General features: G+C 34.9%; 1 protein-coding gene and 3 long non-coding RNA genes across 4 annotated transcripts; 2 read left to right on the forward strand and 2 right to left on the reverse strand.

Moving 5' to 3' along the window:
* Positions 1–650: 650 nt before the first annotated feature.
* Positions 651–4,805, reverse strand: LOC100180123. The gene is made up of 4 exons (XM_026839373.1): positions 4,476–4,805; positions 3,367–3,663; positions 2,689–2,818; positions 651–796 (listed from the first exon to the last, which is right to left on the reverse strand). The coding sequence occupies exons 1-4, from the start codon at positions 4,719–4,721 to the stop codon at positions 666–668; spliced, it is 804 nt and encodes a 267-aa protein (XP_026695174.1). The 5' UTR covers positions 4,722–4,805; the 3' UTR covers positions 651–665.
* Positions 4,806–8,705: 3,900 nt separating this feature from the next.
* On the reverse strand, positions 8,706–9,143 carry LOC113475311. The gene is made up of 2 exons (XR_003397057.1): positions 8,937–9,143; positions 8,706–8,883 (listed from the first exon to the last, which is right to left on the reverse strand). It is a non-coding gene; the product is annotated as an uncharacterized LOC113475311 (long non-coding RNA).
* Positions 9,144–10,743: 1,600 nt separating this feature from the next.
* Positions 10,744–11,251, forward strand: LOC108950528. The gene is made up of 3 exons (XR_001975251.2): positions 10,744–10,897; positions 10,951–11,074; positions 11,224–11,251. It is a non-coding gene; the product is annotated as an uncharacterized LOC108950528 (long non-coding RNA).
* Positions 11,252–13,589: 2,338 nt separating this feature from the next.
* Positions 13,590–14,144, forward strand: LOC104265408. The gene is made up of 3 exons (XR_717137.3): positions 13,590–13,695; positions 13,749–13,875; positions 14,018–14,144. It is a non-coding gene; the product is annotated as an uncharacterized LOC104265408 (long non-coding RNA).
* Positions 14,145–15,696: the final 1,552 nt, after the last annotated feature.

Consider the following 15,696-nt stretch of genomic DNA (forward strand, 5'->3'; position numbering starts at 1 on the left):
TTAAGAATGATTAATCTGGTATTAATTTAAAACCTAAATTTTATTCTAACATTTTATCTGCTTTTTAGTAAGACAGCATCAGGGTATTTTACATTATTNTACTACATACATATATATTTAACTTTTAACCAAAAAATTGGGGTGACAACTAAAGTTTTGCCCGTTCATCCACATGCATTGTGATGTGCACAGCCTTGAAAAAAAACATTTTTAAGTCTGTTTTGTGATGAAGTTTTACTACATAACTGATTCTAATCACATTCTAATATTAAAGACTTATATAGTCATAGTGTGGCAATAAATGCATTGGTGTAATGTAGGGTTCTGTGGTGCCCAAAGTTTTGGAACTTTTTGTATTATGTGTAGTGAACCAGTAACAAAAGTAAAAAACTCTGTTCATATCATGCTGAACGGTGGATGAAATGTTGGAATAAATTTATTAAATTATTAATACTAGATAAGCCAATAATTTAAATTATGTGTTTTTTTTGAATTTAAGACCATCCATGTTAAAACTTGACAGTTAGCAGTGAGCATGAGGTGTATTAATACACCATGTGTGTCTGGTGTATAAGAAGACTTCAAGAGTAAGACACCCATGTTATAACTTGACAGCGAGCATAGTATGCATACACGTATACACCATATATGTTGCATGTCTTTCATTAAAATAAAGCTTTTTTATCAAACACAGTACAAAGTAAAAATACAATCCAAATAAAACTAACCTTTGTAATTGGTTTTAACTTTGAGTCCATAGCAAAATGAAATCCACACAATTCACAATGTTTATAATCTGTTGAAACAACATATATATTATTCATGAAGTCTGCATTAAAGAGCTTTGTGCTGGTAACACTCAGTTGCATAAGAGTAATGGTCTTATGGTCAGAAACACCTTGGGACTGCTGTGCTAAGTGTGACGGTTGCACGCATGATTTTTGCAACAAATTATTGCCCATGGCTGATAAATAATTTAACAACACAGAAAATCTGTTATAAAATACACACATAGATAGGCGAAACTTTAGGGGTGTATGAGGCATGGAGTGACAACCGTGACATGTTCCTCAAACAAGGGTGACACTGACATCATTATATTAGCACCCTAGTTTTAATGTAAACAAGCATGTCATTTGAAACAAAAAAAATATAGCGAAAAATATATTGCTTTCATCACATTAATCAATGAGGGCAAACATATTCGACAACTATGAGTGTAACTGCTCTAGTGTTTTAATAATGTCAATCATATTATAAAACTTAAAAAACATGGCAACAATGACTATACATAAAATGTCCTGTTGCTTCTTAACAAATGCATGCAAGAAATATTCATATTCTAACAGTCTGGATCAGGGGATATAGCACTAAAGCCAGTATTGAATACAGACATCTGGTTGAGTGTATTAAACATTGTTCATAGTGTTAATATTAGAGCTGTGGTATGGAAGTGTTGAAACATAATGTTAACACTTGGAAGATATTAATATCAAAAATGCATCATCTGCTCTTTATGGAGAATATGATTGACATGTTCATATAATAATGCCCGTAATGATGGCTCAATTAAGCTTACGCTGAAAGCTGTCACTACTCACTTACAGATAAATTGAATTATATTTAAAACTGGAAGTGTGTTTGTTGTATCCAGTACAGCCACAAAATCCAGGGGCAAGAATTCACGCAAACAACCAATATAATGGAGGCATAGCAGAAACTTGCAAACAACTGTTTTGAGTTGAGGCAAATTGGTTTAACTTTATCATTATAAAACATCGACAGAAAACCTTTTTTTGCTAAGAGGATCATGAAAGCTACATATTTTGAATTGTATTTTAGTCTCATATCTGTGGGCTGTGGGCTGTGGGCTGTGGCATTTCTTTTAATAAGCAAATCAACAACTGGATTCACAGAAATATGTTGGTAAGCAAGTTTTAGGCGAACGAAATAAAGTCTGGTGTTTCTTAGCATGATTTTTAATAATAGATTGTTTTAGTTTATTGTTACAATTGAATTATATGGACAATTACTAGAATTAAGCAACCCTACAAAGTTACCCCCACAATATGTTCTAATACTACATTATACGATATGATGCTAAAACTAAAAGGAAGTAAGTATTTTTGCATAAGGAAGTGGTGTTAGTTTAAATACAATGAAGCTTCCTTGCTATATCGTAACATGTGTTTCAACTGTTTCCTAATCGTATATAAACAACTCAAAGTTTACTAAGGAAAAACCAAAATGTACTACCTTTGAGGTTTATCTATTTTACCATTTGGCATTTGCAAATAACCATGCTTTGATGAATATTTTACATTGTTTGGAAATTTTCCTGGGTGTTTTGGAATGTTTGAATAACTTTTAAACCCGGTATCACTTAATTTATAAATTAGGCCTTAAATTTTACGCCATGGAACATGTGATTTAGGTCAGAGTTGTTCCATTACCCCTACATCCAGTGTGCTACAACCCATCATTAACCACTGAGTTGGAGGACCGTCTGTTATAAGTGCCCTGCCTAAGAACACGCATGTCTATCAGTATCAATAACAAGCATTGAACCCGGTATCTTTCAGTTACAATGCAAGCACCACATAACCAGTGAGGCAAACAAAAACGATTAAAAATATGTGGCACACAAATTAAAAGGTCTGGTCACTTCAAATGACTTGTGCAACTGACCTGAGCTTTTAATCCATTGTTGCAAGCAAGACTGATGGACAAACTCAAGCGTTCCTTTACATTTACAAGGAGCAATTAGAGGTCCCAGTTCATTGTCCGTCTCACAATGACATATACGACATGCATCCACCTAGCGGTCAATAAAAAATCAATAAAATTTGGATCGGAAAATTTAATCCCTAGCAAAAGCCTAAAATCTGTATTTCCGCTCAATTGTATTTGAGACTGAATGGAATTGTGCATGGACTTGACTTTGTAGCTGATAACAATTGGTATAAGTTAAGTCAAACATATGTAGATTAAATGGGTATTTATTATTTTAAAGAACAACCACAAATGGCCAGGTTACAATTATAGGCGCCCAACATGGGTAACCTAATATAAAGGCATTTACCCCGGAATAGATTATAATACTCTATGAAGATAGACTGGTTAAACATGGTAAATTATAAATATTATTGCACAAAGTAAAAACATATCATATGCCAGGGTCAAAAAAGCAAAGTTTTTCAAAAGATAGGCAGCTATACGAATAGCCTTTAAGCCATACACCCATAATGGGGTATAACAGCGGTTAGCCTGTAACCTGTAAACTATGGGCCAAGTCGCTAAGGCACGCGCGCAAATTACTTGCCCTTGCACGGTATAAATATAAACACTCAATATGAAACTACCAACCGAAGTGGATTGTATGGCTGTGCAGATTGAATTATCTGACTGTGTTGTGGTTGTTGGTTGCCTCATAAGTTGGCCACAACTTTCACAAGTATGAGATTTACTCGGTGGTCGGTGTGTGGATGACGCGACATCATCATTGAACGAGTCACTGAGACTGCTTGTCTGCGTCGTCTTCTGTAAAACTTTATCGTTCTTGCTCTCTGGTGATGATGGTTGCGTGTCTTGCACATCAACTGAACATAAGGAGCTTCCATCATCATTTACTCGTTCGTTGTCCGTCACATGTTCGCTGTCAACCTAGAATTTAAAGTTAGTCAGTTTTCTATTACCCATTCATGGTTCATGACCCATTCCTATAGACTCCAGACTTCTTATACCCTGTTTATCTGATAAGTATTTTTACCCATGGCAAGTTTTTAATGACTGTTGTTTTGCTGCTAATTCTCTTCTCTTTGTTGTTTTAATTAATTTGATCTTCGCTACTGTATTTGAAGTAATGAACAAAAGTTACAATGTGTTAACTGTTAAGTCAAATATGTTTTATCAATGAGACATCACTTTTTATTAGCTCTCTTTTCTAAAGGGCATAAGTACACTGGTTAAAATCCTGGTTAAGAAATGTAGGCTTGATATTATTTGCTGTCAAATCTTATTCTAACAAACAATGTATGATTAACCAAACAGCTGCATGAGGTTTTATTTATTTATAATTCACACTAAAGCAGGAAACACAACCATCAATAACCATTGTAATGACAGCATTTAAAATAAACAGTTAAATATAGTTATTGTTCAGATAATAACTATTTATTATTATTATTATTTTATATTAACTTTTATTCTAGCGATAATACGACATCCTTTAAAAATGCCTACAGTAAAACATTTAATTGAGGATAATATTATAAGTTATTTTTATAATGTTAAATAGGCTATTGCTGTACAATAACTTTGCAAGTAAAAGTTTTTCAGCTTGTTTCATTTGTTTTAGGTTGTACACCAAAAACATTCATAAATGCGATAGCTACGTTATTGGCATTAAGTAACTTGAATGTTTAAATACAAGTTATCACATTTAAAATACATATTTATTTCATCTGTTTTCATACCTGGGCTGCCTTTATAACATCACAATCGACCACGTTTGTGACATCACAACCAGCTTCGTCTGTGACATCACAATCAGATGTTGAAGAGCTTTGTTTAAACCTCACCAATTCAATAGAGTCGTCGTTTTTATTTTCCATCTTTCTCGTTTCCCTTTGGTTGCCAACCACTAGGTTGGATATTAAGGGAGTAAATGAATTGACCGATTCATCCGTATTAACGGTCCCAACTCCACCATTAACATTCATTTCATTTCTTACAACGTTCTACACGATATATTGGCCATCTCTAATGTGGCACAAATTGAGATTTGACAGTTTCCCATGTCCTCTGTTAAAAAAACATTTCATGAGCTGTTTTAGGGTTTATTTAAAAAGCACTAAAACAGCAACAGACGTTAGTAGGGAAGTATAAATAAACTTGTTTTTGTCTGCCACAAAATAGGACATGACAGTGCAAACAGAAAAGGTAAGACGGCAATTAACAGAAACATATGGTTTTAGACAGTGGCGCAGCCAGAAAAAATAAGAGGGAGGGTTTCAATCAAAAACAATTTTTTTTTATATTTTTTATTAATTTTTTGGGGGTGTTCATAAGGGGGCGGGAGGGTCGTGACCCCCTAAACCCCCTGGATGCGCCACTGGTTTTAGGTAATTAAAACAACACCGAAACAAACCATAAACTTCAAGTTTTTAGACAAGTTAAAATAAGGAAAATATAGAAATTTACAACAGAAAAGAAGAGATGGGACTTCTTAACCGTAAGGATCCAAACCACAATTTACGATAAAGAACCTTCAAAAAATTCGCTTTTCAGAATTGATAAAATTTTACTTCGCTGCATTTTACTTAGTGGGCATCAACCAGTAAACCCTTTGCTTTCAATCATTAGATTAAGTCTGTAATGTTTGAAACTGAGATCACATGGAATCTACATGTTTTAAATTATTCATCACAGGACTCTTAAGCATTACTGTGCCGGTGTGAGGACAGTAACATTAACATTAACCTTAACATTTTTATTTGAAAACTAAAGGTTAATACAGTTATTCTCATACTTCGCAGAAAAGCCAAGTTTGTTTTTTCTAGATTACTTTGCAACTTTGTGGAACATCAAACTTTAAAAACGCATATTTTACAACAAATGCTAAACTTTATTTAATAATTTTTATTTAGTGGAAGTTTCGTGGGACACATATTAGGGGGGGGGAAAGGTTACAAAGCAATAGTATATAATATATTAAAAAAGTAAACCCTATGGGGATTTCCCCCCCCTTTTGGGGGGGGGTAATAAAATTTTTTTTTTTAAAGTAAACCCCCCCTACGATTCTGTATACGAAACAAACACTTTATTTCCTGAGTTAGTCATATTCTTTAATATTAAGCCATGCAAGTCTTAGTAAGAGCTCTCTTAAAACAAAGCTGCCAATGGTTCATTGAACCAGTTATGGTTCATTACTGTAGTAATTCTAGAGCCAATACAGCCACTGATTAACTACTCCCTTGACTGCTAGAATAAGATATGGAGGATATAGAATACTAACTACTTACAACCCAGTACTAATACAGAAATCATAGGTAAATAAAATGAATAAGCACATCTTTTAATCCTTACAAGAAACATACATTTTGAAACTGGTTTCAAATCATCAAGACATAACCTTATAACACTGGCTTACTTGCCCTTGAGAAGACTTAATCTTGAAGGTTATTTATTATTCAGTAAAAGAGAAATAAGAGCTCAGGCCACCACATTCACCATATGTTTAGTGAGGGTTGAGGTAAATATAGCATATGGGAAACATGGGAGTATGTTTATAGATATAATTGAATATTTATAAATATGATTCATAGCAAATGTTATGAACTGTTTATCAATGTGAGACAGTACAAAATAAAATGGTAACAAAAGTCAAAATATTTTTTTTAATTTTTAAGTATATATATATGTAATAATTAATATAATATATATAAAAATATAGGATGGAGGAAGACGGGACCTTTAGCACACAGTGTCCAAACAACCTGATCAGGTTTTAAACAATTACCAAGAGTCTACAGGAGACGTGAGAAATACAGTTTTATAATTCTTTGAATATTCTCTAGTTACTGCCAAATGGGATGGGAAAACAGTATGAAAAGATGTCTCATCTTTCCCCACCCTATTATATTAGTAAAAAAAACAATTTACAAGCAAGGGTTGTAGTTGCTATGTAACATCTACAACACTAACCTGGAAATAATCAATATAGAGTCAACATATGTATATTTGTTTGCAGAGCTATATTTGAGTAAAACAGTAAATGAACATTTAACATTGATAAGCAAGTTTTTTTAAAGATGAACAGCTTCAATAATCAATATCATTATCAGGATCTTCTCTGTGATGCTTTGGGTGGAAAACCAATTAAGATTAAAAACAGGTGTTCATCATGCATGGTAAAATACTGGCTTTGTGAATTCATGCAAACTAAATGGACCTAAATTATTAAAATTTAAACCACTGCTTTATCTGCCATGACTTGACATGCCAGAAAATCTGTTAGACTACCTAAAAATTAAAAACACCCTTTAAGGGGTCCTTTTAGTAGGTCTACATGATGTATTTACGCATGCAAAGAAACAGTATGGGAGAACACAAAAAATATCTGTTTTTTTTACAACTAAATTATTCATTAAAAACAAGAAAATTAAACAGCATCTATATAGTGCAGTTACATTAAGTGGTATGACAAAATCAAATGTGTGTAATAAAATGCATACCGTTGTCACTAGCTAGCATATATTATTAACTAGACATATTAATATACATGGTATTCAGCTAGGTATACATATAATGTTAATATCCATTGACTTAATGAGCCTGCCATCAATAGATTACTTATCTAATAACATGTAAACCTTATTACATACTGGATTTGCACGCAAAGAATATTGATTGGCACTTAGCAGGTCATTTTACTTTGGTAGTAACATACGATACTGCACAGTTCCCGTGCCTTTACTATGTAAGACTACTCGCAATAGTTTGAAAGCAAGATTATGTTAACATTATGTTACTAGAAGAGTCCAAAAGTGAAACAGTATAAAGGTAGCCCATTAATTTTATATAAATCCAATTCAATTGATCAAACACAAATAGTTGCTACAGTTAGCATAGTCACACAACTACTATACATGAGATACAAATACATTGAACATGGTATAACATATGGGTGAGGTTTTATTTTTAATCATGCACTGAACCAGGGATTTTGATAAGAAAGGATTGGATGGGAAGCCATAACATTTTTATCAATTAATGCAAATAATGTGTGCATTTAGGTTAATAACAACAATTTTATACAACAGTAAATTTTGAAATTTACTCTTTAATAAATCGTAACAATCTAAAAAAGCGAAGATTTATGTGCGGGCCAGATGATGTCATCAAAAGAACCACAACTCATTAGATGGTTCGAAAGCCTTTTCTACTTCTGCCATGAACCACATTAGGACTACCAAATGCACACATATAGTGTTTTAGTTAACAGAGCTTTAGAATATTTTCTACAACTGTGCAACACTGCTAATTCTTATTTAAGTTGTCAATGTATGAGTAGTGGTTTAAAGTATTTTAAAATATACTTTATACCATTTGCACATCTCTATATGTAAGATTTCAACTATAACTTCGGTACGTAATTCAATGACCATTTTGCACTAGTCTGCAAAAGGAATTACGGTATCATAGTAAACGAATTCCAATAAAAAACAACTTTTATTTGTCACCAGCTAAAAGATTTCCAGTTTTCCTTGGTCATAGCTGTAACAACAAATCCAAACACGAAAACGCATTCCCATAAACAACACTAGCACTCCCAGAATTCCACGATTCTTTCTTACAAAACAAGAACTGTTTATCAGTGTTGCCTGAATAAACCTAAACAAACTCTTCATTTTGACAAAAAATTTCGCAAAACCTGCCATTCTACTATGCTTCTTTTTTTCATTTTTAACCCAATTCAAAGTCATAAGTAACTTTTTCTAAATATATATTTTTAACATATCGTATAGGAATTCAATAAATTTATGTAAAGCTCTGACTAACACGACATCTAACAGCTTTTGGTTTTCAATTCATATTTGTGTATCATCATGTAAATGTGAGCAATGAAATAGCAATGTATATATAACTAGTTATATACATTGGAAATAGCCAAAGCAGTCACTGTTCATGAGTAGCCAAAGTAGTCACTTTTCATGTTTTTGTGTATTTAGTTAGCGCTAGTTTATTTGTGTACCACAAGTTACCACGCAGTTGGAAAAGTAATCGTAATTCTAAGGTATGGAACAATAAAAGAATATTGTTTTATACGACTTGCTACGTCAGTCCGATGACGAGCAAGAGAAGAAATAGTGACTTGTTCATCTGTAGCAACAACAGTTAGTACACATTATTACACGCATGTACAAGTCACTTACGTTGTATCTTCCGAAGAAATGATAATTTCTTGAATGAAATCGTTGGTTTATATAAGAAATTCGGCATTTCTTCTTGTGCTTACTTTTCTAAAGATTTTGTTTAAAGAGAAAAGTTGCTAAGCAGCATCATGTTTATTATCGAAACACCATCCTAAGAGAGAGGAGTTAGGAAGCAATTACTCACGACTCTTACCATATGTTTAGAAAACCTTTTCAGTATATCTACAAACAAGATTCTTATAGTCGGAATCGACTATAAAAAATTAAGACATAGCCTATTAGCATTGGTCCCGTTGTAAAATAGGAAACGGTGCACAATATTTGACAAAATGATACTCCTAGACGACATTGTTCACCTTCCACCAACAAAGAGCCCAAAACCGGTAATCCCGCGGAAATCTTTCTTCCGCGATCCTTCTTTGCAGGGATACGAAGAACTCCACCAAGCCGCACGGCGTTCTGCTTTACCGTGACCGGACAGTCATCCCCCAATCACTTAGAAACCGGGTCCTCGATAGTCTCCACGCAGCGCACCAGATCATAACGTCGATGTTATTACGTGCAGAGTCGTCCGTATTATGGCCGGGAATAACCTCCGCAATCGCTACTCGCGCAAAGTGCAGTCAATGTAACCGAATGACGCTATCACAGCCAAGTGCGTCGCCAACCCCACCAACACTCCGCTCTTAGAATTTAGCGCATCCACTACAACGAAACTCCTAAAAGACTGGGGCGTACATCATCTACCTCATCCGTCGCCTTCCCATACAGTAACTGCAGGGCAGAAATAGGAGTGAAGACTGTCAAACGCATGATCGTCGACAACCACGGTCCCAACGGCAATATCGACACAGACGCATTTAAACGCGCTATGCTGCAATACCACAACACGCCAGACAGAGACACCGGCTTCTCCCCAGCGATGTGTATCTTCGGGCGACCAATTAGAGATTTTATCCCGGACGGTACCATTCCCATCCAACATGGCGAAACCTTATAACCGAGAGACAAGCCGCCCTGCGAATCCGTCACATAAAATCTCACGAGCGATGGTCCGAACATACTAAGCGTCTGATACCACTCGTTGTAGGTAATACAGTACGGACCCGGATAAGTTGGATGATTCCCAAAAAAATGGGACAAAAAAACGGCAAAATCGTCCAAGTACGACAGTTAGACCAGTAAGTGGTACAAATAGACGACTGCGGCCGGGCAACTGTTCGCAACCGAAAATTTCTCCGCAGGTATCAGCCATACACACCCCACCCCATGATGAAGTGATAAAAAACAAATGGCACATAGCGCAAGTAACAATATCATTTGTTCTATTCTACCCCCGACTCTCAAAATACAACACAAAGTCATATGTTGTGCACCGTGGTCGGCTTTTAGTTTCAGTGTTTCTCAAAATAGAAAACTGAGAATTTTTACCACAAAAGATAAAACTATTAAAGGTTGAGATGGTATGTACCTTATGTTTAGAAGTCCCGTCCATAAGTTTCTCATTTGTTCCGGGAAAATGCAAATAATGTAGCTGCCGAACGATAACGCGTCTTTTCTATTCACGGCGTATTTAATATCAGTAGCACTGATACATATATTTTCAAACGGTAAAACTGCTTTCTATATAGATATACCCCTGCACTAAGTAAAAATATCGCCCTTTTGAGCGGCAAAGGTAAGTTTTGACATTTTTTAACTTTATATTATTCGATTCCGATTATAAGAATATTTCTTTGTAGAAGTACTGAAAGGTTTTCCAATCCTATGGTTAAAGTCGTGATTAATTGCTTCCTATCTCCTCTCTCTTAGAATGGTGTTTCGATAATAAACAAGATGCTGCTTAGCAACTTTTCTCTTTGAACAAAATCTTTAGAAAAGTAAGCACAAGAAAAAGTGCCGAACTTCTTATAAAGCAACGATTTCATTCAAGAAATTATCATTTCTTCGAAAGATACAACGTAAGTGACTTGTACATGCGTGTAATAATGTGTACTAACTGTTGTTGCTACAGATGAACAAGTCACTATTTCTTCTCTTGCTCGTCATCGGAGTTCTCGTCCTGACTGAATCAACTGATGCTGATGCGTGGCGTCGCCGCCGTCGTCGATGGGCCTGGGACCAACAAGAAGTTTCAGGTACGCAAATTATTACTAAGCAAATTGTATTCACGTTGTCTAGTAATTATTTGCCAAACTAAAGTAAAATAAGATTGAGTCGTTTAATGCTTTATATTATGTTTGACGTAGCAAGTCGTATAAAACAATATTCTTTCATTTTCAACCAGATCTTGAAGAAATGTCAAACACTGAACAAGAAGACATGAATGAAGAAGACATGGATGAAAACTAATTTCTTGTCGATCTAAAGCAATACAATAAAATATACATAAAAATCTTTCAGTTGTGGTAACAACTGATGCTATAATTATAGACAGTCCTTCCTAAACAACGAAGCCAAACGCTACGCATTGCGTGAACGCGACTCGCACACGTAGCACACGTAGTTGCTGGGGGTAACATCCAGACACTCTGAGGCAATTCCTACTACAGGGGCAATAATATTGAAAGTTAAGTTGTTATCCTTCATGTTTAAGAGTCCCGTACATGGGTGTCTCTTTTTTGGCGAAAAGCATTGGCCGTTGAGTATTTTCCATTCGCGGTATATTTATTATCAACCGATAAAACTGCTTTTTTATTAATAAAATGCGCCTTTTCGCACAGAGTCGTAAAATTTAGTAGTTCGTGTATGCTATTAGGAGTTGGTAATACTGCCGCTGGTGACCAGTGAAACTTTCGGTTTCAAAATGTTTCTTTCGTTTACCTATAATACCCGCTGTATAATTTAAAAAAAAAAATTCCGGGCGTTCGCATCGAAAATAAATTTTAAAAATGCGCGAAATCGTGCTGCGTCAACGTGTTTTAAACACAGGTTAGATTTTAAACATCACGGAGAAGCCAAAAAACGTTAAAAACAAGCTTGGTAAAACGTAACTGATGCATGACTTCCGACTCCCTGTTGGTGCAACGCTCTTTCCAAACGAAAGTAAAAAAACGTGACATAACAAGCCTCACGAATTTCTTATCAGGGAGTCCCAGCATCACTTTCGAGTTTAATGGCGCTTTAATCCAGCCGCTTATACCAATCGCCCACGTTATTATTGGCGCGTGAAAAGTCTGACAGTAAAAAGCGTGATCTTTTACTATACAGTTGAATGAATAAAATAATTATTGAATGTAATTTAACTAACATCGCTTGGTGCGGCAACGACAGTCGTTTTATAACAGGAATTTTATGTTTTACACCTCGTACTCGCTTAATAATCACCACAAAAGTTTACCAAGGAAAACAAATGGCACATAGTGTATGTAACAATATCATTTGTTCGATTCTACCCCCGACTCTTAAAATACAACACAAAGTCATATATTGTGCACCGTGGTCCGCATTTAGTTTGATACGTTCAGTGTTTCCAAAAATAGAAAAAAAATTAATACCGGCTTTATACAATAATGTAAGGTCGAATCAAAATTATAATTTGTTTAACATAAGTGTTTAAAACCGCAAACCTGTGTAATCACATTACAATATTGTCGCATGTATAGCGTACGAATTGCAATGCGTGTGTATTCCACATGCAAAAACTACAGAACATGTAACGCCCTTTAAAATCTTTCAAACTTTTAATGTTTTCTGTGTATGAGCATATTATGGTACGTTTTATAGCTTTCTGCATCAACAGGCAGTCGGAAGTTATACATAAAATTCGTGCTCGGTTTTACCAAAGTTGTTTTCCAAGTTTTATCTCCAAAGAGTGAAGTCAGATAGTCTATACGGTTGTACGCTCACGCAACACGCAACCCTATATCTTATAACTTCGCGACATCCTAAATAAAACGACCGTTTTTCCTTCAACATTTATACCACCATATCGCTTGAATAACGTATATAAATATCCCACATTGTGCAACGTAGTTAAAAAGTTAACCGTTAACACATTAAAGCATTAATTTCACGGTTTAATCTTTTTTTCGTGGCTAATGCCATTGGATTTATTTAACCACTGTAACAGCCATCTGCAGATGTAGAGAAGGTGCTTGCTACATATTTCAGAACAAATTTATGCTGCTCGTAAAAGTAAAATGACATCGATCGTAACGGCTGACAGGCAAAGCCAATATTGCGAACGGCCTAAAAACGATTTTAATATTTTAAAAACCCCCCAAATATTAGATCTGTATAAAAATAAGGTCTATGTAATAATCAAAAAACTGATTTTTTGAGGTATCGTTATTGTTCGTATGCATACGGTACGATCAACGTCATTTTTACCAAACGACGAAATAGTTAGTGACTGCCCGATTTCGCCAGTTTTATGAACGATACTCAGCAGGTAGGTAAACGTTAATGGTTGCCGTTATTATTAACGCTGCCATGGAAAGTATAGCATAATCATGTTTTGACTGCAAAGATAAGTTTTGACATCTTTTAACTTTATTGTAGTAGATTTCGATTAGAAGAATATTTCTCCGTAGAAAGTACTAAAAAGATTTTCTAATCATATGGTGAAAGTCGTGATTAATTGCTTCCTAACTCCTCTCTCTTAGGATGGTGTTTCGATAATAAACATGATGCTGCTTAGCGACTTTTCTCTTTAAACAAAATCTTTAAAATAAGTAAGCACAAGAAAAAGTGCCGAATTTCATATATAAACCAACGACTTCATTCAAGAAATTATCATTTCTTCGGAAGATACAACGTAAGTGACTTGTACATACGTGTAATAATGTGTACTAACTGTTGTTGCTACAGATGAACAAGTCACTAGTTCTTCTCTTGCTCGTCATCGGACTTCTCGTCCTCACTGAATCCACTGATGCGTGGCGTCGTCGTCGTCGTCGTCGTCGTACATGGCTCGGGAACCAAGAAGAGGTTTCAGGTACACTAATCATTACTAAGCGAATTGATGTTAACGTCGTATAATTATTTGCTAAAGTAAAATAAGATTAGATAGTTCAATGCTTTATATTATGTTTGACGTAGCAAGTCGTATAAAACAATATTCTTTCATTTTCAACCAGATCTTGAAGAAATGTCAAACACTGAACAAGAAGACATGAATGAAGAAGACATGAATGAAAACTAATTTCTTGTCGATCTATAACTAAATATAGACCAATGCAATAAAATATATATAAAAAAAAACTTGTAATTGTGGTAACAACTTATGCTATAAGTAAACATTAGATCTAAGATTTAATGTGTGAGCACGTAATAAACTAATTAGCATAGTATTAATTAACGGTCGACTGTGCTCGATCAAAAACTTTTTATGCGTCTCCACTTAAATGACACAGTTTGATTCAGGCGTGAATCGATGTGAGGATTACTTATCTTACCAACACGTGCCCTCCCAAATTCCCAGACAGTATAGGCGCTGCCTCGACAATCCTGATTATTGGATGTATTACATGTTCTGTAGTTTTTGCATGTGGAATACATACGCATTGCAATTCGTACACTATACATGCGACAATATTGCTAAGTATTTACACAGGTTTACAATTTTTGTTAGAATTTACATTTTGTAAAACACTTAATCATATTTTTCTTTCTATTTGGAGAAACACTGAATGTGTCAAACTAAATGTGGACCACGGTGCACAATATTTGACTTTGTGTTGTATTTTAAGAGTTGGGGGTAGAATAGAACAAATGATATTGTTACTTGCACTGCCGTGTGCCATTTGTTTTTTTTATCACTTTATCATGGGGTGGGACGGGTATGGACGGGACTTCTAAACATAAGGTACATACCAACTCAACCTTTAATATTTTTATCTTTTGTGGTAAAAATTATCTCAGTTTTCTATTTTGAGAAACACTGAAACTAAAAGCCGACCACGGTGCACAATATATGACTTTGTGTTGTACTTTGAGAGTCGGGGGCAGAATAGAACAAATGATATTGTTACTTGCACTATGTGCCATTTGTTTTTCTTTAATAAACTTTTGTGGTAAATATTAAGCGGTTATGAGGTATATGACATAATATCCATGTTATAAAACGACTCTCTTCACCCCGCGAGGTTAATTAGGTAACATTCGTTAATTCTTTCATTCAGTTAACTGTATTAGTGGAAGATCGCGTTTTTTACACTCAGACTTTTTAAGAGTTTCTAATAACGTGGGCGATTGGTATAAGCGCCAGTAAATATAAAAGTGTAGGGGCTTCATAATCAGTTTGCTGCCAACTTTTGATTACTTCCACAAAAAGACGAAGCATGATTTGCTGGTTTTAAGCCTGATAAGAAATTCGTGATGCTTGTTATGGCACGTTTTATGGCTTTCGTTTAGGAAAAGCGTTGCATCAACAGGGAGTCAAAAGTTATACATAAAATAAGTTTTTCGTTTTACCAAGCTTGTTTTTGAAGAATTTTTGGCTTCTCCATCATAATTTATGACTACTCGTGTAAAAAAAACACCATGACGCAGCGCGATTTCGCGCATATTTAAAGGTTATTTTCGATGCCAACGCCCGAGTTTTTTAAAAATGAAATCTTAATAATAAAAAAGCAGTTTTATAATAAATATACCGCGAATGGAAAATACTCAACGGCCAATGCATTTCGCCAAAAAAGAAACACCCATGTATACGGGACTCCTAAACATAAGGTATAACAACTTAACTTTCAATATTATTGCCCCTGTAGTAGGAATAGGCTCATGGTTTGGTATGTTACCCACAACGAAATATGGC

Source organism: Ciona intestinalis, unplaced genomic scaffold (genome assembly GCF_000224145.3).
Source record: "Ciona intestinalis unplaced genomic scaffold, KH HT000212.1, whole genome shotgun sequence".
NCBI lineage: Eukaryota > Metazoa > Chordata > Ascidiacea > Phlebobranchia > Cionidae > Ciona > Ciona intestinalis.

Bases quoted from the DNA above. Each gene is read 5' to 3' on its own strand.
- LOC100180123 (XM_026839373.1), bottom strand. From the start codon at position 4,721: ATGAATGTTAATGGTGGAGTTGGGACCGTTAATACGGATGAATCGGTC. The intron at 3,664-4,475 runs GTATGAAAACAG...TTTAAATTCTAG, and splicing joins ATGTTATAAAGGCAGCCCAG to GTTGACAGCGAACATGTGAC. The intron at 2,819-3,366 runs GTTGGTAGTTTC...ATTGACCGCTAG, and splicing joins CAGCCATACAATCCACTTCG to GTGGATGCATGTCGTATATG.